The sequence below is a fragment of the Bufo bufo genome, chromosome 9 (assembly GCF_905171765.1).
Source record: "Bufo bufo chromosome 9, aBufBuf1.1, whole genome shotgun sequence".
Lineage (NCBI taxonomy): Eukaryota > Metazoa > Chordata > Amphibia > Anura > Bufonidae > Bufo > Bufo bufo.
In genome coordinates this window covers 6,693,336-6,717,698 of record NC_053397.1, presented here as the reverse complement: position 1 = coordinate 6,717,698, position 24,363 = coordinate 6,693,336, and the positions used below count along the sequence as shown (strand labels likewise).

At 46.5% G+C, this 24,363-nt stretch overlaps 2 protein-coding genes across 2 annotated transcripts; one reads left to right on the top strand and one right to left on the bottom strand.

Annotated features, from left to right (window-relative positions):
• The first annotated feature begins 6,396 nt into the window (after positions 1–6,396).
• Positions 6,397–10,705, top strand: LOC120979001 (WAP four-disulfide core domain protein 2-like). The gene is made up of 4 exons (XM_040407490.1): positions 6,397–6,516; positions 9,654–9,794; positions 9,868–10,010; positions 10,550–10,705. Exons 1-4 carry the CDS (start codon positions 6,432–6,434, stop codon positions 10,553–10,555), a joined length of 375 nt encoding a protein of 124 aa, XP_040263424.1. The 5' UTR covers positions 6,397–6,431; the 3' UTR covers positions 10,556–10,705.
• Positions 10,706–15,889: 5,184 nt separating this feature from the next.
• Positions 15,890–22,505, bottom strand: JOSD2 (Josephin domain containing 2). The gene is made up of 4 exons (XM_040407167.1): positions 22,314–22,505; positions 21,147–21,272; positions 20,840–21,034; positions 15,890–16,273 (listed from the first exon to the last, which is right to left on the bottom strand). The coding sequence occupies exons 1-4, from the start codon at positions 22,433–22,435 to the stop codon at positions 16,162–16,164; spliced, it is 555 nt and encodes a 184-aa protein (XP_040263101.1). The 5' UTR covers positions 22,436–22,505; the 3' UTR covers positions 15,890–16,161.
• Between the last annotated feature and the right edge of the window lie 1,858 nt (positions 22,506–24,363).

Here is a 24,363-nt window from a genome sequence, read left to right as displayed (position 1 = left end):
CAGATCCCCCTCCATATAAGGCCAAATGCACACGGCTGTGTTCCGCGGCCGAGAGCGGTCCATGGTAACCCGGCCAGGATTCCTGCTGACAGCAGGAGCGCACGGCGTCATTGGTTGCTATGACGCCGTGCGCTTCATGCCGCCACTGCTGTACAGTAATACACTCGTATAGATCATACGAGTGTATTACTATAGTGCAGCGGTGGCATGGGAACCAATCGGAGCCCCACGATTTCACTGTTGGTGCTCTGATCAGAAGGCAGAGGAAACCGCATCCCTCTGACTATACTCACAGGTGCCACAATCAGCTATTGCCGCTCCCCTTCATTGCAGCTGGGTAACTTTTCCCTCTCCAGTCGGAGGCAGCGCCCCCTTGTCTTCTGAGGGCATTTTACATGGAACAGTTTTTCACCGTATTCTTTGTATGGCCCATTTATATATTTGTACAGGTTAATCATGTCCCCCCTTAGACGTCTCTTCTCAAGACTAAATAAATGTAATTTTTTTAATCTTTCTTCATAACTCAGACCCTCCAGGCCCCTCATCAGTTTAGTCGCTCTCCTTTGTACTCTCTCCAGCTCCAGGGCGTCCTTTCTATGGACTGGTGCCCAGAACTGAACTGCATATTCCAGATGAGGCCGCACCAGCACTTTGTAAAGTGGTAATATTACATCCCTGCCCCTCAAGTCCATGCCCCGTTTAATGCATGACAATATCCTGGTGGCCTTAGAAGCAGCTGATTGACATTGTGCTGTTATTTAATCTACCATCTACAAGGACACCCAAATCCTCTATAAGTGACTTCCCAGTGTTACATCCCCTAGGACATATGAAGCACGGAGATTATTACTACCAAGATGCAGAACTTTACATTTGTCCACATTGAACCTCATTTGCCAAGTTGATGCCCAATCACTCAGAGTGTCCCGGTCAGCTTGTAGTTTATGGACATCTTCCATAGACCGTACAGTTCTACACAGCTTAGTGTCATCTGCAAAAATACAAACAGTACTACTACTCCCATCTTCTATATCATTAATAAATAAAATAAATAACAGAGGACCCAGCACTGAACCTTGGGGTCACCACTTATAACCTGGGACCATTCTGAATATGAATCATTGACCACAACTCACTGGACACGGTCTTTTTATTATCCACAGCGCAGGAAGGACAAAGTAAGTGAACCTCTGTGTTAACGACCTCTCCAAGAGGTGTTTGAATTAAGGAGATGAGATTGTCAGTGCATTGTCCATTACATAAAGGCACACAAAGCCTGGTTACTGACAGATCTGTTTTTCTCGATGAAAACTGGTTAGTGTGAACCATGTGTAGTGTCCCACTACGTAAGGGTGGGCACTACACAAGGGTCAATTGGGTCACGTTGTTCTCCACCTCCTGTGGAACATGGTTATGGTATTTTATATTGCATTGTAATGTATAATGTCATGCTATCTCCTGTGTACCAGGCCTGTTAGGGGTGTAGTTCCTCCTCCTAGGCAGTAGAGGGAGCTAGGGAACCCCCTAGTATATATAGTCAGGTCCAGACCAGAGAGAGTGTGTAGTCAGAAGCCAGTGTGCACTTTAACCAGAAGATAGCTGAGGAGCAGCTTCTGACATGCAGCTAGATAGCCCAGGCTCCTAGCTTGCTTCCAGGAGAAGAGGTTCCCTCCTGAAGATAACTAGCACCTTATCAAATACAGAGCAGAGCCACTTTTATCCAGCCAAATAGAAAGCTGAAGGGCAGAAGGATATATTCCACAGCAAGAAGATATATACCAGAGGAAGGTTCCCCTACCCAAGGATAAAGCCAGCTATAGGGCATACGGGCCTTGGAGAAAGCCAGACAGGATCTGAGGAAAGTACAGCCTGATCTGTAAGTGTTATTCCCTCTGAGTATCTTGCAAAGACTTTGCCTGCCATTTGTATGAAGCCTGCCTGTATTCAACATGATACATATGGAACTAACTGAAGACTGTATATAGTTGAACTGTTCAGTAAAAAGAAGTTCTAGTTCACTGCAACCTTGTGTACCTCAGTTATTCCTACAACAAGTCGGTGTGCCACCGTTACCGGCACTGGCGTCACGAACTATAAGGGATCTTGCCACAGGCACACTAAACCTACAACACCCAGGGCACCTCACCTACCATCTGGCCTGGTCCCTATACACAGAGAGTGCCCCAGAGGATTCATATGCCAGCCTGTCCATCACAGCTGTACGCCTGCCCAGGGTATATAAAAACTGAGTATCAAGAGCAACCCTCGGTCTGTTAACTACCCCTGTGACCTCACACTCGCTCACCCTGCAGGGCTGCGCACTGCACATGGCTGGGGGCAATTAACCTTCAGAAGACGTGTTACAGAGATGCATGAAGTCAGAGCAGAAATCCAGGTCATTCCAAAGGGTTCACCAACTGTTTCATTTGTAGGTGAGACTACCGCGACACAAACACAGGGCACCTGATACCGCCTGGTCTGCATCTCACCCTCATGTGGATCACACAGAGATTCAAAATGGCGGCTGGATCAATACCATGACATCACGCACCGCCCTGTGGATACAGCGTAGACGTTTCCACCACAAGACGATGAGGAAAGTAAACAACAGCTGAAGTGGACTTAAGTGCCACCACACGCAAACATGCATTTTAATGGCAGGATCAGATGTTTGCAGAGGCGCCGGCGGGCGGAGGTTGTACATTTACTGGGCGGTGGAGTTTGCCAACTTGGTTGTTGGGTTTATGAGGAACGTAAGTTATCACCACAACAACCAGGATCACAAAGACGGGCCCCAACGGCGTGGATACGTGTATCCGAGCAGAGGAGCCAATGTCATCAAACCCTTACAATAGAGAAATCCGAGACGTCTGAAACATTACACGAGGCTCCAGCAATTAGTTCTGTGCGGAAAGTGGATGAGATGGCGCCAAAGACGGGAAACTACCTGGAGAGCGGTGGAAATTCTGGGACTAAAGGAGTTCTCAGTTCATCACCCTTTTCAACATCTCTGGTTGCTGGCAGTGAATGAGAACATTCTGAGTTACATCCAGAGGCTGAAAACCCATCCGTTCCGTTAGTTAGAGCCCTGGTCGGGACCTGCAATACAATTGCTCCATCCCAGGCAAGACTCGGATCACATGACGCAATCGTTACGTGATTTCAGTTCTGCAATTTGTACTTTGAGTCACCGGCTGATAGAAGTAAATCCGGAAAAATTGCTCAACAGCGAGTCTTGAAAGACGCCCCGAAGTGTTGAATGAAAGCGCCTCTTGGGGAAGTGTGATTCAGTGGATTCCTATGAACGGGCTGGTATGTCATGTCACCATCTCCGCATACAATGTGACCATCCTGACCAGACCATTCCTACCTGAACGTTAATCCGACCGGCGTGCGATTATCTTCCCGTTTACTAGAATTTACTACTGGGCAGTGCGGACATTTAGTGGACAGGAAGTTGGTTGTGTGCTGGAAAATATAACCCCCCCCTTCTCAAAAAGGATGATGCAGTTACAGCGCTGCCCATAATTATTCATACCCCCGGCAAATTTTGACTTAAAGTTACTTTTATTCAACCAGCAAGTAATTTTTTGACGGGAAATGACATAGGTGTCTCCCAAAAGATAATAAGACGATGTACAAGAGGCATTATTGTGGGAAAAAACATTTCTCAGCTTTTATTTACATTTGAGCAAAAAGTGTCCAGTCCAAAATTATTCATCCCCTTCTCAATAATCAATAGAAAAGCCTTTATTGGCCATTACAGCAATCAGACGCTTCCTATAATTGCAGACCAGCTTTTTGCAGGTCTCCACAGGTATTTTTGCCCATTCATCTTTAGCAATGAGCTCCAGATCTTTCCAGTTGGAGGGTCTTCTTGCCATCACCCTGATCTTTAGCTCCCTCCACAGATTCTCCATTGGATTCCAGTCTGGACTCTGGCTGGGCCGCTCCAAAACGTTAATGTTGTTGTCTGCCGACCATTTCTTCACCACTTTGCTGTGTGTTTTGGGTCATTGTCATGCTGAAATGTCCACCGGTGCCCAAGGCCACGTTTCTCTGCAGACGGCCTGATGTTGTCGGTGAGAATCCTCATGTATTGCTCTTTTTCATGGTGCCGTTTACTGTGATTAGGTTCCCTGGTCCATTGGCTGAAAAACACCCCCAAAGCATTAGATCCCCACCACCATGTTTGACAGTGGGGATGGTGTTCTTTGGGTTGAAGGCTTCTCCCTTTTTTACGCCAAATGAAGGAAACATCATTGTGACCAAACAATAAAATTTTTGTTTCATCTGACCATAACACAGAAGACCAGAAGTCTTCTTCTTTGTCCAGATGAGCTTTTGCAAAGGCCAAGCGAGCTTTTGTGTGCCTTATCTGGAGAAGTGGCGTCCTCCTTGGTCTGCAGTGTGCAGTGTCCGCTGGATTGTCTGCCTTGAGACATTGCCACCAGCAGAGCCCAGATTCACCAGGACGGCCTTGGTGGTGATCCTTGGATTCTAACTGTCCTCCTGGCAGCACAGGTGTCACTTTTGGCTTCCGACCGCGTCCTCTGAGATTTTCCACAGTGCGGAACATCTTGTATTTTTTAATAATACCTTGCACTGTAGCCACTGGATCTTGAAAACATTTAGAAATGGCCTTGTAGCCCTTTCCTGACTTGTGCGCAGCCGCAGGTCCTCACTGAGCTCCTTTGTCTTAGCCATGACTGTCCACAAACTGCAGAAAGCTGCTGCTTTTCACCTGTTGGGTTGATTAAAACAGCTGTTCCCAATTAATCAGGGTAATTAGGAGGCTTCAGAACAGCTTGGACTATTTGGAATGGTAGAGAACTTTTGATTTTCCCACAAACTGTGACAGTTTGTGAAGGGTAGGAATAATTTTGGACTGGACACTTTTTGCTCAAATGTAAATAAAAGTTGAGAAATGTTTTTTCCCACAATAATGCCTCTTGTACATCGTCTTATTATCTTTTGGGAGACACCTGTGTCATTTCCCGTCAAAAAATTACTTGCTGGTTGAATAAAAGTAACTTTAAGTCAAAATTTGCCAGGGGTATGGATAATTATGGGCAGCACTGTGTATATAGGCGCCGGACACAAGTATGAATCGGCCGACATTCGGTTTATGGCAAGCTCTCCCCAAAATGAGCCGGCCCCAACCTGTTACCCAAGCCCTGGCAACGTCAGGGACCATAAGGGTCGGGGACAAGGGGCCGTCTGCTTAGGCTTTGTGTCAGGTGTCCCCTGGAGCTCAGAAAGATATGGGGTTTCAGGGAGTGAGGAGTTTGATAGCAGCTCAGCACCCCCCGGAGTGACATCCAGGGGCGTAGCTATAAGGGAAGCAGGAGAAGCGGCTCCTTTGGGGCCTGAACTCAGTAGGGGCCCACCTAGAAGTAAGACTAGAAGATCTTATTGTCAGGGGCCCCTCAACAGCATTATACAATGAGATTCTATACGGTGACACTGTAGGAAACGGTCGGACGGACTGGCTGCCGGGCGCCACCTTGACTAGCCTCAGGAGTGGGGGTTGCAAAGAAGTTGCTGGGTTGGGGGGGAGGGCCCGTCCAAAAATTTGCTGTGGGGCCCAGTCGTTTCTAGTTCCGCCACTAATCCAGGGGCTTAGCTAAAGGCTCATGGGCTTAGGTGTAAGAGTTCAGCTTGGGGCCCCCTTCCCTCAGGGCTTTGTGGCTCTCATGCTGCCTGAGACAACCATTGAACCCCCCCCCCCCCCCCCCCCAATGCCAAATTCTTGACTTAACCCCTTCCCTCCCGCCAGAGGTCTAACTTGAAGATCCTGGGCCCCAGTGCAAAATCTATAACAGAGCCCTCCCAGCATGCACTTTCTACAATGCCGGTGTCACAAGGGTCTTTGGGCCCCCTCAGGCTCCTGGGCCCGGTACAGACCTCCGCACCCCCTAATGCTACGCCCCTGTGACATCTATATTGGCACCGCACCCTGAAAGGCAAGTGACAAAATGAACATGGTAATTAAGGACCAGCATCAGGGGGTTTGAAGACCCCTGACCTCTTGTATTGAGGGTGGCCCCGAAACGCGCAGGATTTATACAATCACTAATATATCCTTTACGTTGGATCTTCGGGGCTCCACGGTGCAGCAGGGCCCGTCACCTCCGTCTTCTGCCCTGACTGTGACCCCGCGGCGCTGTCAGGACTGGGGAGGATCTTACTGGGTGTTTTGTGCCGGATCGAGTCGTTCGCTTCTATCTCATCCTGTTCAACAACAGAAGATATGTCGTCTCAGGTGAGGCTTTCCTGAAGTTGCCTGGGGCTTCAGGTAACAGGTGGCTGGAGCCGTCCCATCCGCAGACCCCTCCCCGGGACGCCCCACCCCCACACCTCCTCACATTTAAATGCTATTTGGATGATTTGCAGGGATTGACTTCTTCCTGGAGCCCGAGTGCAGAACAATGAAGCTTTACCTTCTGATGGCATTTCTGGTGGAACTGACGTGTGTCCACGGGGCAGATGTGACAGAGTCGCCCCCAGACGCAGGTAAGGCCCTGGACAGCAGCAGCAGCATCACTTCTCTCCTGGCAGGAAAGTTACATCTTGTTTATTTCCTGTCTTGATACAAAGTAACAGTGTGAATGGATACAGATACAACACGGAAGATAGGGCTGATCCTACGCATGATGACTACAAACCAAAGAAGGGGGCAGCCTGACCACCCCAACGTCTCCCACTGGGGGGTAACAAGGGGCAGACAGGCTGGATCCCGACTCACCTGTTCCTTTATTCTGGACGGAGATAAGTGGCGTCAGGCATAATCAGACGCTTCTCTCTGCTGAAGTAACCTACAGTACACTGAACAGGCGGGGTGAGGACAGCAGGCAGTGCATGGGCATCTAATACAGACTGCTGCTTAACTAGCAATTCCCTATTATTATAAGAGTAGAATCACTCCATTCAAGAACTGAAATGTTCCAATACTCTGGGGAGGGGGTGACATTGCTGTATGTATCTGCTGCACCATAGACCAGACCCCGACCACCGACATGCCGCCTGGATGCTGCAGACTAATCTGCACTGAGGTCCCCGCGGCTTCACCGAGATGTTCTCAGATCCACGTATATATCAGGGCATTGTTACTTAAGCAATTCCAAGATATTTAAAGTCATTTCTTTCTTGAATGATACACTGATATATTTCACTATACATACAGGGCATGATGGGAGTAGTGGTTTTATGGCAGCAGTCACATGTTGACTAAAACTAACAGATGACAGGAACAGTGCATGTTGTAGTATTCATCATCCTCCTACTAGTATACCTGTCGTAGAACGTACGCAGCACACACACACGACACTGCTGGACCCCCACCCACCTTCTCGCATGTCATTTCCCTGTAAGTCCAAGAACCAATTCCTGCAGCCCTGACCCTAGAGCTGGATCTGCAAGACTAACTGTATATGTCTGTATGCAGTGAGCGCTCTCTAGTGGTTACTGCAGACAGAAAGTCATATAATGAGATTAATGAGCAAAAAAGTGTAAACATAAAAAACAATCTTTAAAAATTGAAGTGTTTTCAGACCGCGTACAGCAGCAGGAGCAATAGTAGTGGTTCTATAATCTATAAGCAGTGAGCTCCCCCTAGTGGTGACTGTATAATCTGTATGTAGTGAGCTCCCCCTAGTGGGGACTGTATAATCTGTATGTAGTGAGCTCCCTCTAGTGGGGACTGTATAATCTGTATGTAGTGAGCTCCCTCTAGTGGTGGCTGTATTATCTGTATGTAGTGAGCTCCCTCTAGTGGTGGCTGTATAATCTGTATGTAGTGAGCTCCCACTAGTGGTGGCTGTATAATCTGTATATAGTAAACTCCTCCTAGTGGTGACTGTATGATCTGTATGTAGCGAGCTCCCTCTAGTGGGGGCTGTATAATGTGTATGTAGTGAGCTCCCTCTAGTGGTGGCTGTATAATCTGTATGTAGTGAGCTCCCTCTAGTGGTGGATGTATAATCTGTATGTAGTGAGCTCCCTCTAGTGGCGGCTGTATAATCTGTATGTATTGAGCTCCCTCTAGTGGTGGCTGTATAATCTGTATGTAGTGAGCTCCCTCTAATGGTGGCTGTATAATCTGTATGTAGTAAGCGCCCTCTAATGGTGGCTGTGTAATCTCTATGTTGTGAGCTTCCTCTAGTGGGGACTGTATAATCTGTATATATTGGGTTCCCTCTAGTGGTGGCTGTATAATCTGTATGTAGTGAGCTCCACCTAGTGGTGGCTGTATAATCTGTATGTACTGACCTCCCTCTATTGGTGGCTGTATAATCTGTATGTAGTGAGCTCCCCCTAGTGGTGGCTGTATTATCTGTATGTAGTGAGCTCCCTCTAGTGGTGGCTGTATAATCTGTATATAGTAAACTCCTCCTAGTGGTGGCTGTATAATCTGTATCTAGTGAGCTCCCTCTAGTGGTGGCTGTATAATCTGTATGTAGTGAGCTCCCTCTAGTGGTGGCTGTATAATCTGTATGTATTGAGCTCCCTCTAGTGGTGGCTGCATAATCTGTATGTAGTGAGCTCCCTCTAATGGTGGCTGTATAATCTGTATCTAATGAGCTCCCCCTAGTGGTGAATGTATAATCTGTATGTAGTGAGCTCCCTTTAGTGGTGGCTGTATAATCAGTACGTAGTGAGCTCCCTCTAGTGGTAGCTGTATAATCTGTATGCGGTTAGCTCCCTCTAGTGGTGACTGTATAATCTGTATGTAGTGATCTCCCTCTAGTGGTGGCTATATAATCTGTATGTAGTGAGCTCCCTTTAGTGGTGGCTGTATAATCAGTACGTATCGAGCTCCCTCTAGTGGTGACTGTATAATCTGTATGTAGTGAGCTCCCTCTAGTGGTGGCTGTATAATCTGTATGTAGTAAGCTCCCTTTAGTGGTGGCTGTATAATCTGTATGTAGTGAGCTCCCTCTAGTGGTGGCTGTATAATCAGTACGTAGTGAGCTCCCTCTAGTGGTGGTTGCATGTAGACAGAATTTACCACTTTATGTCTCTGCAGGGGATTGGACCTCCTATAAATATTTATGAGAACTCTAAATGTAGTTAGAATAGATAAAGCCTTACCTTCATCACCCCCCTAAACTACCAGATGTTAGATGTTAACCTCTAACCTGCCTCTCCATGGATGTTAGATATATATACCCATAATAACCTTAGGACCCCCAAGATATTACTGTTAACCCCTTCACCACGCCTGCACTCCAGAAAGGTCCTTGCTATGATCATCACTAAGAGCCTCATGTTGAGCTGTCCTGATATCCGGGGGCATTTATCACCAGGTTCTTTCTCCACCTACAACCATAAAGATCAGCAATCTGGAAAAACTGGACGTCTCATTGGTGTTAAATTTGGTGCAAAAATCTCTTTTTTAATTCATACTGACGCCGCTGATCATTCCCAGCAGGACGGGCCACACTTCAGTATTCAGATTTTGGGTCAGTTGCAGAGAGAACGAACAGGTGAAAAAATGCTGATGAAATGTATTGACACATATATCATATACTGTAAGTGTAGAACTGGCAGGTAAAAAACGTGAGTCTCCTCTTTGGAGTCACCTTTCATGGCCCCCCGTGCCGCTGCGATGTTTGTTTCTTTGCTTTATTTCTTTAACTTAACACTTTCAGGTAAGCCGGGGGTATGTCCAGTGCTGGATCCTTTTGCCCTTGAGGTTTGCTTCCCAAAATGCAAGAGCGACTTAGATTGTGAAGGTGTCCGCAAATGTTGTAAGACCTCATGTAACGGATATCAGTGCCAGATCCCGGATGGTGAGTGCGGAGCAGCCGATACGAGCAGGTGACCACGGCAGCCGCCAATGTCCTCACTGTTATTTCCTTGCAGAGAAGGCCGGGTCCTGCCCTCCTCCTGAGGACACCAATGGGACAACCTGCAACCCAAGCGGTCTTTGCTCCTCCGATAACAAATGTGATGGGGAACAGAAGTGCTGCCCCAACGCCTGCAACAGCAAATCCTGCCAGAATCCGGTACGTGACATTGATGATCACAGGGCGGCTCTGCCCTTGGACTCCATCATGAGGGTGCAAGTGGTTGTGGGGACCAAGGGGCCGGTCATCCAAATGCTAGGGGCCCAAGAGAGGGCAGGTGAAGTCCCAGTCATGTTACCTGTAGAGGGCTCCTCCTCTCCACAACAGCAGTAAAACAAATTAGTGGTAAGCAGAGGCGGAGACTGAAGTCTTGAAGCCACACCCCCGCAGAGCGCTTTGACATCTTAATGTATTTTAATTGCAGTCAGCACTACAAATCCCGGCATAGACTTATAGAAGATTGTGGCTGCCTGCAGTCACCACTAGGGGGGGCTCTGTACATACAGATGTATACAGCCCCCATAGACCTCAATAGGTGGCTGTTCTCTGCGGATGGGCTGAATCTTACTGCGAGGTTTATTAAAATGCGTGTGTTCAAGAGAATATCCCCTCCGTCACAACCTCTTGATTCCCACACGCAGCGGGGAGGTCATGTGACTGTTAGGGCCCCGCTAACCGCAGCCTTCCCTGTTTTCTAGGTATGAAGTACAAAACGGAAATGAAGGATCAGATCAAGGATGAAGAACTGCAGAGCCACCTTTCTTTCTAGACATTTCTGACTAATTCTACCCCATGAAATGTATTTACTTTTATGAAATCTTTTGTACATTGCAATTAAATAAATATTAAAAGAACATTTATTTATTTTTGTCTGAAAGAGCAGAATTCAACAATCCTGTTATTAGCAGTTCATTCTATGCCAGGGATGGCCAACCTGCGGCTCTCCAGCTGTTTCAAAACTAGTAATAGAGTAATGAGCGAGCACTCATACACTTGGCAACCAAATTGACATGTGCAGAAAATATTTATTATATCCCCATAAAATACAAGTAATAAAATTTATAAGAACAATGTAGCAATAATATACAACATTACAATCACATATATTGGGGTAGATATGATCAACACTATATTCATATGACTCAATAGTGTCGATAAATTCAATAATATATATCACACCAAGAAACTTCAAGTATATGCTGTTATTTGGGAAGAGGGGGTATTATCTTCTAGCGCTCTATCCCAATTTGGGAAACTGAATGTCACTGAACATGTTGTAGGTGTATTCACTGGGAGCGCAACATGTTCATAAAGTGTCCACAGGAATCCTGATAATGTGAAAAGTCTCTTATAGCATATCTTTTTATGGTCGATATGAGCTTTGGATTGGAGAAAACTTTAAATCGATATTTGGCTTACCGTCTAGCGTCTGCTGTCTCCCTATTGCTTCAATGGAGCTTTAAATATTTGCCGGCTTATTCAGTCGCTCCATACAGCAAGCTGGTTTAAATTTCGCAGGAGTTCCAAAGATTGCGGGAGTCGCCACTCTGTTCCGCAATTTCCTTTGGTGCAGCTTTCGACGATAAGAATAGTTAATCCTTTACTGTAGAGATTTTCTTCTGTATGGCCATACAGTATTATCGGAGGCTTTTCAATGCAGGTCCATCACTTGTTTCACCATACGCGTTACGGGTAGATTCACTCTCCCTTCCTCAGTGGTCCCTTCACCATACGCGTTACGGGTAGATTCACTCTCCCTTCCTCAGTGGTCCCTTCACCATACGCGTTACGGGTAGATTCACTCTCCCTTCCTCAGTGGTCAAGTGTCTGCCTGCTCTGCCTCCATTTTTATCCATTCCTTTGATTGCTTCCCAAATCTCAGACACCTGTTGTTCATGCTACTCCCAGTTTGCAAGGGAATCCTCCCACATAATCAAGGGATGATTCTATACAGCCTTGATTTAAAAAAAAAAAAAAAAAAAAAAAAAAACTTTTTTTTTTTTTTTTTTTCCTCTTGCAGTTTCCATGCGTTCTTTATGCGTTTTTTGGGGACACATGCGTTTTTTGGCCCAGATGTCCCAATTGGTGTGATATATCATTATGTGAAATATAAACTTGATATCTGATTGCCAACACTTATAAAATGACTTTTTATAATAAAATATTATTAAACAAATTTTCAAGATTAAAATATCAATATAAGAATATAAAACAATAAATAATAAATGTGAGGAATCTTGAAAGTTTCATAGGAATCCTAGAGTTTGATACAATTATTCGGATTTGATAGAGAAAGAAGGGTGGGTATCTCGGAGCCAAGGACACGTCGCAGCGCCGATAGACGGCCTAGCATGCGACGTGCCGTCGGCCTCGAGACATCCAACCTACATAAATCCAAAAATTTCCAACTCCGAATTAAGGCCTTTCGGTTGTAGAGATCCAAATTCATAAATGCGTCTGGATTCTATCCTAGACATTTGTCTGATAAAATCACCGCCTCTCCAGTGTTTCTCCACCTTCTCCAGTGCCGTAAACACCAGACTTGATGGATCCTGATTATGCATCTCTTTATAATGTTTAGATAGGGAATGTTTATCGTACCCCTTCCTGATGTTGGCAATATGTTCGGCCACTCTTTTTTTGAATGGCCTCTTGGTACGTCCTATATATTGTCTGTTACAGGGGCACTGGAGAAGGTAGATAACTCCACTGGAGTCACATGTAAGACAATCTTCTATCTCCCAATTATAGTTGTTCTGAGTCGAGGGGACATTAGTCGTCAGGCGGGGTTTTTTATTCATTCTACAACCCATACACCTTCCACATTTATAAAAACCCTTCAAACTCAGCCAAGTTCCTGAAAAACTCAACTTATTCTGTTTCCACGGTTTTACGGTAGGGGCCACCTTGATACCTAGATTGGGTGCCCTAGTGAAGGTAATCGTCGGAACAGTCGGGAGTAAGTGTCCCACAATTTTGTCATTCAACACATGGTGCCAATGGGTTTTAATAATTTTCTGAATCTTCCTATAATTCTCATTAAATGGAAGAACGAAAGGAATAGAGTATATCCTGAGCCACAACTACTTCTTTTTTGAGGGGGAATTCTTCCTGCAGAAGCGGGGTACCGCCATGGGGACCAGATTCGCCCCCAGCTATGCTAATTTATTCTTGGCCGAGTGGGAATATAACCACATCAAGCCAAGGCTGGGGACGGATCTGGCCCTGTGGCGCCGTTATATAGATGATGTGATCTTCATCTGGAAAAAGAGTAAAGAAGAATTGGAAAAATTCCTAGAAACAATCAATATTAATAATTTAAATCTGGTCTTTAGCTCAAACATACAGGAGAGCACCGAATTCTTGGATTTATTAATCACACAATCTGGTAATAAATATATATGTGAGACATTTTGTAAATCCACAGCTAGAAATAGTTATATCGATTTTTCTAGCTGTCACCTGCCGAAATGGCTGACAAATGTTCCCTCTGGTCAGTTCCGTAGGATTAAGCGGAACTGCACAGAGGGACATACTTTTGAGATGGAAGCCATTGAGATGAAAAGACAATTTATTGAGAAGGAATATCCTGAAAACTTAGTGGAGGAGTCACTCAACCAAATTAGGAAATTAGATAGAAGAGAGTTCTTTAATAAGGAGGACAATAAAGATAAAAATGAGATGGATAATGAGGAAGATAAAACACTAAATAAAGAAGCCATGAGAGTTGTTCTTCCATTTAATGAGAATTATAGGAAGATTCAGAAAATTATTAAAACCCATTGGCACCATGTGTTGAATGACAAAATTGTGGGACACTTACTCCCGACTGTTCCGACGATTACCTTCACTAGGGCACCCAATCTAGGTATCAAGGTGGCCCCTACCGTAAAACCGTGGAAACAGAATAAGTTGAGTTTTTCAGGAACTTGGCTGAGTTTGAAGGGTTTTTATAAATGTGGAAGGTGTATGGGTTGTAGAATGAATAAAAAACCCCGCCTGACGACTAATGTCCCCTCGACTCAGAACAACTATAATTGGGAGATAGAAGATTGTCTTACATGTGACTCCAGTGGAGTTATCTACCTTCTCCAGTGCCCCTGTAACAGACAATATATAGGACGTACCAAGAGGCCATTCAAAAAAAGAGTGGCCGAACATATTGCCAACATCAGGAAGGGGTACGATAAACATTCCCTATCTAAACATTATAAAGAGATGCATAATCAGGATCCATCAAGTCTGGTGTTTACGGCACTGGAGAAGGTGGAGAAACACTGGAGAGGCGGTGATTTTATCAGACAAATGTCTAGGATAGAATCCAGACGCATTTATGAATTTGGATCTCTACAACCGAAAGGCCTTAATTCGGAGTTGGAAATTTTTGGATTTATGTAGGTTGGATGTCTCGAGGCCGACGGCACGTCGCATGCTAGGCCGTCTATCGGCGCTGCGACGTGTCCTTGGCTCCGAGATACCCACCCTTCTTTCTCTATCAAATCCGAATAATTGTATCAAACTCTAGGATTCCTATGAAACTTTCAAGATTCCTCACATTTATTATTTATTGTTTTATATTCTTATATTGATATTTTAATCTTGAAAATTTGTTTAATAATATTTTATTATAAAAAGTCATTTTATAAGTGTTGGCAATCAGATATCAAGTTTATATTTCACATAATGATATATCACACCAATTGGGACATCTGGGCCAAAAAACGCATGTGTCCCCAAAAAACGCATAAAAAACGCATGGAAACTGCAAGAGGAAAAAAAAAAAAATTATTATTATTTTTTTTTTTTTAAATCAAGGCTGTATAGAATTATCCCTTGATTATGTGGGAGGATTCCCTTGCAAACTGGGAGTAGCATGAACAAAAGGTGTCCGAGATTTGGGAAGCAATCAAAGGAATGGATAAAAATGGAGGCAGAGCAGGCAGACACTTGACCACTGAGGAAGGGAGAGTGAATCTACCCGTAACGCGTATGGTGAAACAAGTGATGTACCTGCATTGAAAAGCCTCCGATAATACTGTATGGCCATACAGAAGAAAATCTCTACAGTAAAGGATTAACTATTCTTATCGTCGAAAGCTGCACCAAAGGAAATTGCGGAACAGAGTGGCGACTCCTGCGATCTTTGGAACTCCTGCGAAATTTAAACCAGCTTGCTGTATGGAGCGACTGAATAAGCCGGCAAATATTTAAAGCTCCATTGAAGCAATAGGGAGACAGCAGACGCTAGACGGTAAGCCAAACATCGATTTAAAGTTTTCTCCAATCCAAAGCTCATATCGAGCTTAAAAGGATCCGCTATAAGAGACTTCTCACATTATCAGGATTCCTGTGGACACTTTATGAACATATTGCGCTCCCAGTGAATACACCTACAACATTTTCAGTGACATTCAGTTTCCCAAATTGGGATAGAGCGCTAGAAGATAATACCCCCTCTTCCCAAATAACAGCATATACTTGAAGTTTCTTGGTGTGATATATATTATTGAATTTATCGACACTATTGAGTCATATGAATATAGTGTTGATCATATCTACCACAATATGTGACTGTAATGTTGTATATTATTGCTACATTGTTCTTATAAATTGTATTTTATGGGGATATAATAAATATTTTCTGCACATGTCAATTTGGTTGCCAAGTGTATGAGTGCTCGCTCATTACTCTATTACTACATTTGCCTTTAAGAGAGGGTGGGGTGATTCCCTCTATATGAGCTTGCAGCACCATACCTTAACTACAACTCCCAGTATGGCCAGACTGCCTACAGCAGGGCATGGTGGGAGTTGTAGTTTTACAACAGCTGGAGAGCCGCAGGTTGGCCATCCCTGGTCTATGCGCCGATTTGTCGTTATACCTGTGATTAATAATATCAGCCACTAGGTGGCGACATAACTTCTGCTGCTCTAGTGATGCCACCTGGTGGCAGAGAGAGGGTATAACAGGTACAGATACTATCAATACAATTAGTCTTGGACTCATTATAGAATGCATGGGCGGAGTCAACTATTCGTATCTATAAAAAATCTTTAATGAAATTAGCATCAAATTATTAATAATCCGACCCTGTAGAAAATAAAATAAAATAAAATGACAAGCATTAAGGCATTGGAGAAGTGCATCAGTATTCAGGATGATGGGAGATTTCATCCAAGAAGCAGAGGTGACCTGAACAGGAAGACTGGGTGGGGGGGGGGGACCCCAATAAATAGACGCTTAGTTTATGACAGTCAACTCTTTGGGTGAGGGCTCAGCCCAGCTGAGGGTGGAGGACTCCGGGGGAGGTCATGTGGTTCTTTCACTTTCACTGATCCATAGCCGAGATTCCTCCACGGCCTTCGTTACGACCAGAAGTATTTCGCAGTTTCCCCGGGAGATGCAGCCCTGCAGGAAATCCCTGCGGAGGCAGAAAAAGGGTTAATTATTATCAGACTCTACGAGGTCTCATATTATGTCGCTGTACAACAGCGCCACCTGCTGCCCACGCCAGAACACAGCCCGCAGGCAGCAGTGTGCAGCATCAGCCCCTTGCAGATCATCACCTCCCCCCAATCGCTCCTACCCCCCCATGTGGGGTCCCCTGCACCCAGAATCTCCGGTCTACCCCCCCCCCCATCAGCGCAGGATACAGGGGGAGCAGACACCCCAATGTAGATACCGTGAAACCCCCTCCACCGTCCTGTGGTCCAGAACGCCTGATAATCTGCCATACCGCCCACGCTCGCTACACGTCATACTCCAGTCACATCCAGAGCTGCATTCACAATTCTCGTCAGGGACAGCAGCAGAACGACCTCCAGCAGCTGAGATCCCATAATGCAGGGATGCTCAACCTGCGGCCCTCCAGCTGTTGTAAAACTACAACTCCCATCATGCCCTGCTGCAGGTTGTCCAGGCATGCTGGAAGTTGTAGTTTTGCAATAGCTGGAGAGCCGCATCCCTGCTGTGCCGGTAGAATAATTTGTGCAGCTCCGGATGTGACTAGAAGCAGGGCTGGCCAACCTACGGCTCTCCAGCTGTTGTACAACTACAATTCCCACCATGCCCTGCTTGGCCAACCCTGGGCTAGAGTCTTTATAAATGTCCGGCATACAAGTGGTTAACACTCCATGGTAAAGCGTACCAATCAGCTGCAACTGAGCGTTCAGGCTCCGCCTCCAGGCATCGCATCCGCCCACAAATAAAAGCAAATCGGAAGTTGTAAACCGGCACAGGTCTGTGACCATGTGACCGTGCCCGATGCAGGGATGTGAGTCATGTGACATCCAGGAGCCGTCAGCTGTAGGTCAGTGGCGTTGCAAGGGGGGTGCGGGCCACACCGGGTGACACCAGTGATGGGGGTGACACAGGCAGGGCCGGCATTTACGAATCATAGTCATTTGTATTGCTGTCCTCAGGAGAGGGAGAGATGTGTCTGGGATTAGAACCCACGACCTTCTGTATCAGAGGCAAAGCACTTACCCACACAGCCATAAGAGCTGCATTGCCACTGATTGAAAAAATATGAGACTTCTACTGTTATAGCTGGCAAAGGGTACATCTATACACATGACTGCTCCCCTAACACACCCAGCACTGCTATATCTTTATATGACAGCTGTCCCAGCACACCCAGCTCTGCTACATCTAATACACATGACAGCTGCACCAGCACACTCAGCTCTACTATATCTCTATATGACAGCTGTCCCAGCAAACCCAGCTCTACTACATCTATACACATGACAGCTGCCCAAACACACCCAGATCTGCTACATCTATACACATGACAGCTGCCCCAGCACACTCAGCGCTGCTATATCTCTACATATCTATCTACTGTATAGCAATACTTCGAGATATATAGATGTAGCAGAGCTGGGTGTGCTGGGGCAGCTATCATATATAAAGATATAGCAGAGCTGAGTGTGCGGAGACAGCTGTCATATAGAGATATAGCAGTGCTGGGTGTGTTTGGGCAGCTGTCATGTGTATAGATGTACATTTAGCCAGCTATAACAGTAGAAGTCTCATATTTTTTCAGTCAGTAGCAATGCAGCTCTTATGGCTGTGTGGTTAAGTGCTTTACCTCTGATACAGAAGGTAGTGGGTTCGAATCCCAGCAGAAACTTTTCTGAAATACAAGCACTGACTCCATATATGGACATACAGGGCGGGACACAGGAAGAGGCTGCATCGCATCGCTGACATGGAGGTAAGTAGAAGTGTTTTTTTTTTTTAATACCCGACTGTTACTACCATGGGGGGAGCGGGAGGCACTTGATAGTGGCACATGATGGGGGGGGCCATCTATGGGGACACTTACTGGCACAATATTGGGGGGCATTATGGGGGACACTAGGCCGGCAGCCTATCAGAGGCCGGACACTTAGGGCATCTACTGGGGCACTATATATGGGGCATTTTATACTGGTACATTATGGGGGGGCACCAGCAGGAAGGGGGGGGAGCACTATGGGGAAATTTACTGGGGTCACGATATAGGGGTATTTTATACTGGGACATTATGGGGGCACTATGGGGACATTAGCTCAACTGGGGGCATTACAAGGGGGTATTTTTACACTGTCTATTATAAGGAGAATTATTTCTACTAGGGAAGAGGGGGGCATTATGGTGGGCTTTATTACGCCCCCATGGTATGACCCCCTAGTAGCAGCACCAGCCTCTCCCTGCTCTGCTATCCCTCTGCCCCTTCTCCAAATCCTTATTATGAAATCTTTCTCATTAAGATAAAACACAACATCAGCTCCGCCGAGCCCCCGGCCAAAGTGTGGAAGTGGCGTCCGGGATCCCCAAGGGCCAATTAACTGTAGGTGTTCATGTGAAATATGTTTGTTATACACATATAGCATCCACTGTGCCCCACAATATACAGTATACCGCTACACTGTGCCACACAATACACAGTATACCTCTACACTGTGCCCCACAATGTACAGTATACCTCTACACTGTGCCCCACAATATACTGCTACACTGTGCCCCACAGTATACCGCTACACTGTGCACCACAATATACAGTATACCTCTACACTGTGCCCCACAATGTACAGTATACCTCTACACTGTGCCCCACAATATACTGCTACACTGTGCCCCACAGTATACCGCTACACTGTGCCCCACAATATACAGTATACCTCTACACTGTGCCCCACAATATACAGTATACCTCTACACTGTGCCCCACAATATACAGTATACCGCTACACTGTGCCCCACAATATACAGTATACCGCTACACTGTGCCCCACAATATACAGTATACCTCTACACTGTGCCCCACAATATACAGTATACCTCTACACTGTGCCACCCAATATACAGTATACCTCTACACTGTGCCACACAATATACAGTATACCTCTACACTGTGCCACACCATATACAGTATACCTCTACACTGTGCCACACCATATACAGTATACCTCTACACTGTGCCCACAATATACAGTATACCTCTACACTGTGCCACACAATATACAGTATACCGCTACACTGTGCCACACAATATACAGTATACCGCTACACTGTGCCACACAATATACAGTATACCTCTACACTGTGCCACACAATATACAGTATACTTCTACACTGTGCCACACAATGTACAGTATACCTCTACACTGTGCCACACAATATACAGTATACCTCTGCACTGTGCCACACAATATACAGTATACCTCTGCACTGTGCCACACAATATACAGTATACCTCTACACTGTGCCACACAATATACAGTATACCTCTACACTGTGCCACACCATATACAGTATACCTCTACACTGTGCCACACCATATACAGTATACCTCTACACTGTGCCCCACAATATACAGTATACCTCTACACTGTGCCCCACAATATACAGTATACCTCTACACTGTGCCCCACAATATACAGTATACCTCTACACTGTGCCCCACAATATACAGTATACCTCTACACTGTGCCCCACAATATACAGTATACCTCTACACTGTGCCCCACAATATACAGTATACCTCTACACTGTGCCCCACAATATACAGTATACCTCTACACTGTGCCCCACAATATACAGTATACCTCTACACTGTGCCCCACAATATACAGTATACCTCTACACTGTGCCACAGAATGTACAGTATACCTCTACACTGTGCCACACAATATACAGTATACCTCTATACTGTGCCACACAATATACAGTATACCTCTATACTGTGCCACACAATATACAGTATACCTCTACACTGTGCCCCACAATGTACAGTATACCTCTACACTGTGCCACACAATATACAGTATACCTCTACACTGTGCCCCACAATATACAGTATACCTCTACAATGTGCCCCACAATATACAGTATACCTCTACACTGTGCCACACCATATACAGTATACCTCTACACTGTGCCCCACAATATACAGTATACCTCTACACTGTGCCCCACAATATACAGTATACCTCTATACTGTGCCACACAATATACAGTATACCTCTACACTGTGCCACACAATATACAGTATACCTCTACACTGTGCCACACAATATACAGTATACCTCTACACTGTGCCACACCATATACAGTATACCGCTACACTGTGCCACACAATATACAGTATACCTCTACACTGTGCCACACCATATACAGTATACCGCTACACTGTGCCACACAATATACAGTATACCTCTACACTGTGCCACACAATATACAGTATACCTCTATACTGTGCCACACAATATACAGTATACCTCTACACTGTGCCACACAATATACAGTATACCTCTACACTGTGCCACACAATATACAGTATACCTCTACACTGTGCCACACAATATACAGTATACCTCTACACTGTGCCACACCATATACAGTATACCGCTACACTGTGCCACACAATATACAGTATACCGCTACACCGTGCCACACAATATACAGTATACCAAAACAGACAGAGGCGGCCCTCCCTCACCTGAGCTCCCGGGGACCCCCGAGCCGCACCGGAGACTTCAGCTTGGAGTCCAGGTTGTAGTAAAGACCGTTGATTTGGCGAACAGCGATCCAGTGCTGGCGCGTAATCGGCAGAGAGAGGAATCCCAGCGAGATGGGGGAGGGGATGTTCAGGATGAATCCGAAAATCTCACTCAAGACCAAACTCTCCACAGACCTGCGACAAGAAGGGGAGGGGTTTAATGGACGCCAAATATAAGGTCCCCTCCCCCAACCACAGATCTGCGGTGACAAGTAGCGGGGGATGGGACGGGGTCTGCGCTCCTTACCTCCTCTTATCCCACCACACCGCCGCAAAGTCCAGGGTCTGCAGCGCCGCCATGATGACATTGACGTCATAGTTACCGGTGCCCAGGAAACTGCGGTGCGGATTTATCACAGAGTGCGGCGACAACCTGGAAAATAACGGATTCATCACTGCAGTCTCATCCCTCCCGCCGCTGTCTCTCGCCCTCCCTCTGGCAGTCTCTCTTTCTCTCTCTGACCCCCAGCAGATCTCCTAGGCCCAGAGCTGGGTGATCTCTGCTCTCTCTCTCAGCCCCAGGCTGTCTCTCTCTCTCTCTCTCTCACTCAGCCCCAGGCTGTCTCTCTCTCTCTCTCTCTCACTCAGCCCCAGGCTGTCTCTCTCTCTCTCTCACTCAGCCCCAGGCTGTCTCTCTCTCTCTCTCTCACTCAGCCCCAGGCTGTCTCTCTCTCTCTCTCTCACTCAGCCCCAGGCTGTCTCTCTCTCTCTCACTCAGCCCCAGGCTGTCTCTCTCTCTCTCTCTCACTCAGCCCCAGGCTGTCTCTCTCTCTCTCTCTCACTCAGCCCCAGGCTGTCTCTCTCTCTCTCTCTCACTCAGCCCCAGGCTGTCTCTCTCTCTCTCTCTCTCTCACTCAGCCCCAGGCTGTCTCTCTCTCTCTCTCTCACTCAGCCCCAGGCTGTCTCTCTCTCTCACTCAGCCCCAGGCTGTCTCTCTCTCTCACTCAGCCCCAGGCTGTCTCTCTCTCTCTCTCTCACTCAGCCCCAGGCTGTCTCTCTCTCTCTCTCTCTCACTCAGCCCCAGGCTGTCTCTCTCTCTCTCTCAGCCCCAGGCTGTCTCTCTCTCAGCCCCAGGCTGTCTCTCTCTCTCTCAGCCCCAGGCTGTCTCTCTCTCTCTCAGCCTCCCAGGCTGTCTCTCTCTCAGCCTCCCAGGCTGTCTCTCTCTCAGCCTCCCAGGCTGTCTCTCTCTCAGCCTCCCAGGCTGTCTCTCTCTCAGCCTCCCAGGCTGTCTCTCTCTCAGCCTCCCAGGCTGTCTCTCTCTCAGCCTCCCAGGCTGTCTCTCTCTCAGCCTCCCAGGCTGTCTCTCTCTCAGCCTCCCAGGCTGTCTCTCTCTCAGCCTCCCAGGCTGTCTCTCTCTCTCTCTGCCTCCCAGGCTGTCTCTCTCACCCCCCCGGGCTGTCTCTTTCTCTCTCACCCCCAGCAGATCTCCTCGGCCCGGCGCTGGGTGATCTCCGCTCTCTGCAGCAGGTTGTTCAGGGCGTGCAGGGCGCACAGCTCCAGCCGCTGCCGCTCGTGATACACCGGACATTCCCCCATCCCCAGACCGGAAACACCGGACCCTGGAGCGGAGGCTCATAATGTAACCCCGAGTCATGTGACCACATGCCTTCCCACCACTGGCTGGTGCCTGAGGTCACGTGGTAGATGAATGGGCGGTGCCTGGTACAGCTGTCACCCGCAACCATTCACATCCCATGTAAACAACACCACGTGACCGCGAGAGAATGAAACATTGTAACAATGCGTCACCTCTCGTAACCAACGTGACTCCGGCGCCCGTCATCGTAATATTACAGCAGGCTGCCACATTGTAACAGCATTCCAGCTCTGGAATGTCCCTGCGCCTCGTCATAGTCAGCAGGGCGAGGATTTAAAGCCTCGTGATACTGTATCTAATCCTATCCCGTGTGATACTGTCCGCCACTCTATGTATCTAATCCTATCCCGTGTGATACTGTCCGCTACTCTATGTATCTAATCCTATCCCGTGTGATACTGTCCGCTACTCTATGTATCTAATCCTATCCCGTGTGATACTGTCCGCCACTTTATGTATCTAATCCTAACCTGTGTGATACTGTCCGCCACTCTATGTATCTAATCCTATCCCGTGTGATACTGTCCGCCACTCTATGTATCTAATCCTATCCCGTGTGATACTGTCCGCCACTCTATGTATCTAATCCTATCCCGTGTGATACTGTCCGCCACTGTATGTATCTCATCCTATCCCGTGTGATACTGTCCGCCACTGTATGTATCTAATCCTATCCCGTGTGATACTGTCCGCCACTCTATGTATCTAATCCTATACCGTGTGATACTGTCCGCCACTCTATGTATCTAATCCTATCCCGTGTGATACTGTCCGCCACTGTATGTATCTAATCCTATCTCGTGTGATACTGTCCGCCACTCTATGTATCTAATCCTATCCCGTGTGATACTGTCCGCCACTGTATGTATCTAATCCTATCCCGTGTGATACTGTCCGCCACTCTATGTATCTAATCCTATCCCGTGTGATACTGTCCGCCACTCTATGTATCTAATCCTATACCGTGTGATACTGTCCGCCACTCTATGTATCTAATCCTATCCTATGTGATACTGTCCGCCACTCTATGTATCTAATCCTATCCCGTGTGATACTGTCCGCCACTCTATGTATCTAATCCTATCCCGTGTGATACTGTCCGCCACTGTATGTATCTAATCCTATCCCGTGTGATACTGTCCGCCACTCTATGTATCTAATCCTATCCCGTGTGATACTGTCCGCCACTTTATGTATCTAATCCTATCCCGTGTGATACTGTCCGCCACTCAATGTATCTAATCCTATCCTGTGTGATACTGTCCGCCACTCTATGTATCTAATCCTATCCTGTGTGATACTGTCCGCCACTCAATGTATCTAATCCTATCCTGTGTGATACTGTCCGCCACTCTATGTATCTAATCCTATCCCGTGTGATACTGTCCGCCACTCTATGTATCTAATCCTATACCGTGTGATACTGTCTGCCACTCTATGTATCTAATCCTACCCCGTGTGATACTGTCCGCCACTCTATGTATCTAATCCTATCCCGTGTGATACTGTCCGCCACTCTATGTATCTAATCCTATCCCGTGTGATACTGTCCGCCACTCTATGTATCTAATCCTATCCTGTGTGATACTGTCCGCCACTCTATGTATCTAATCCTATCCTGTGTGATACTGTCCGCCACTGTATGTATCTAATCCTATCCCGTGTGATACTGTCCGCCACTGTATGTATCTAATCCTATCCTGTGTGATACTGTCCGCCACTCTATGTATCTAATCCTATCCTGTGTGATACTGTCCGCCACTCTATGTATCTAATCCTATCCCGTGTGATACTGTCCGCCACTGTATGTATCTAATCCTATCCTGTGTGATACTGTCCACCACTCTATGTATCTAATCCTATCCCG

What these genes read in the sequence shown, in the direction of transcription:
- LOC120979001 (XM_040407490.1), top strand. Translation starts at nt 6,432, where the DNA reads ATGAAGCTTTACCTTCTGATGGCATTTCTGGTGGAACTGACGTGTGTC. An exon ending in AGAGTCGCCCCCAGACGCAG is followed by an intron (nt 6,517 to 9,653) that starts GTAAGGCCCTGG and finishes TAACACTTTCAG; the next exon opens with GTAAGCCGGGGGTATGTCCA. An exon ending in TCAGTGCCAGATCCCGGATG is followed by an intron (nt 9,795 to 9,867) that starts GTGAGTGCGGAG and finishes ATTTCCTTGCAG; the next exon opens with AGAAGGCCGGGTCCTGCCCT.
- JOSD2 (XM_040407167.1), bottom strand. Translation starts at nt 22,435, where the DNA reads ATGGGGGAATGTCCGGTGTATCACGAGCGGCAGCGGCTGGAGCTGTGC. An exon ending in GCCGAGGAGATCTGCTGGGG is followed by an intron (nt 21,273 to 22,313) that starts GTGAGAGAGAAA and finishes GTTATTTTCCAG; the next exon opens with GTTGTCGCCGCACTCTGTGA. An exon ending in GTGTGGTGGGATAAGAGGAG is followed by an intron (nt 21,035 to 21,146) that starts GTAAGGAGCGCA and finishes TTCTTGTCGCAG; the next exon opens with GTCTGTGGAGAGTTTGGTCT.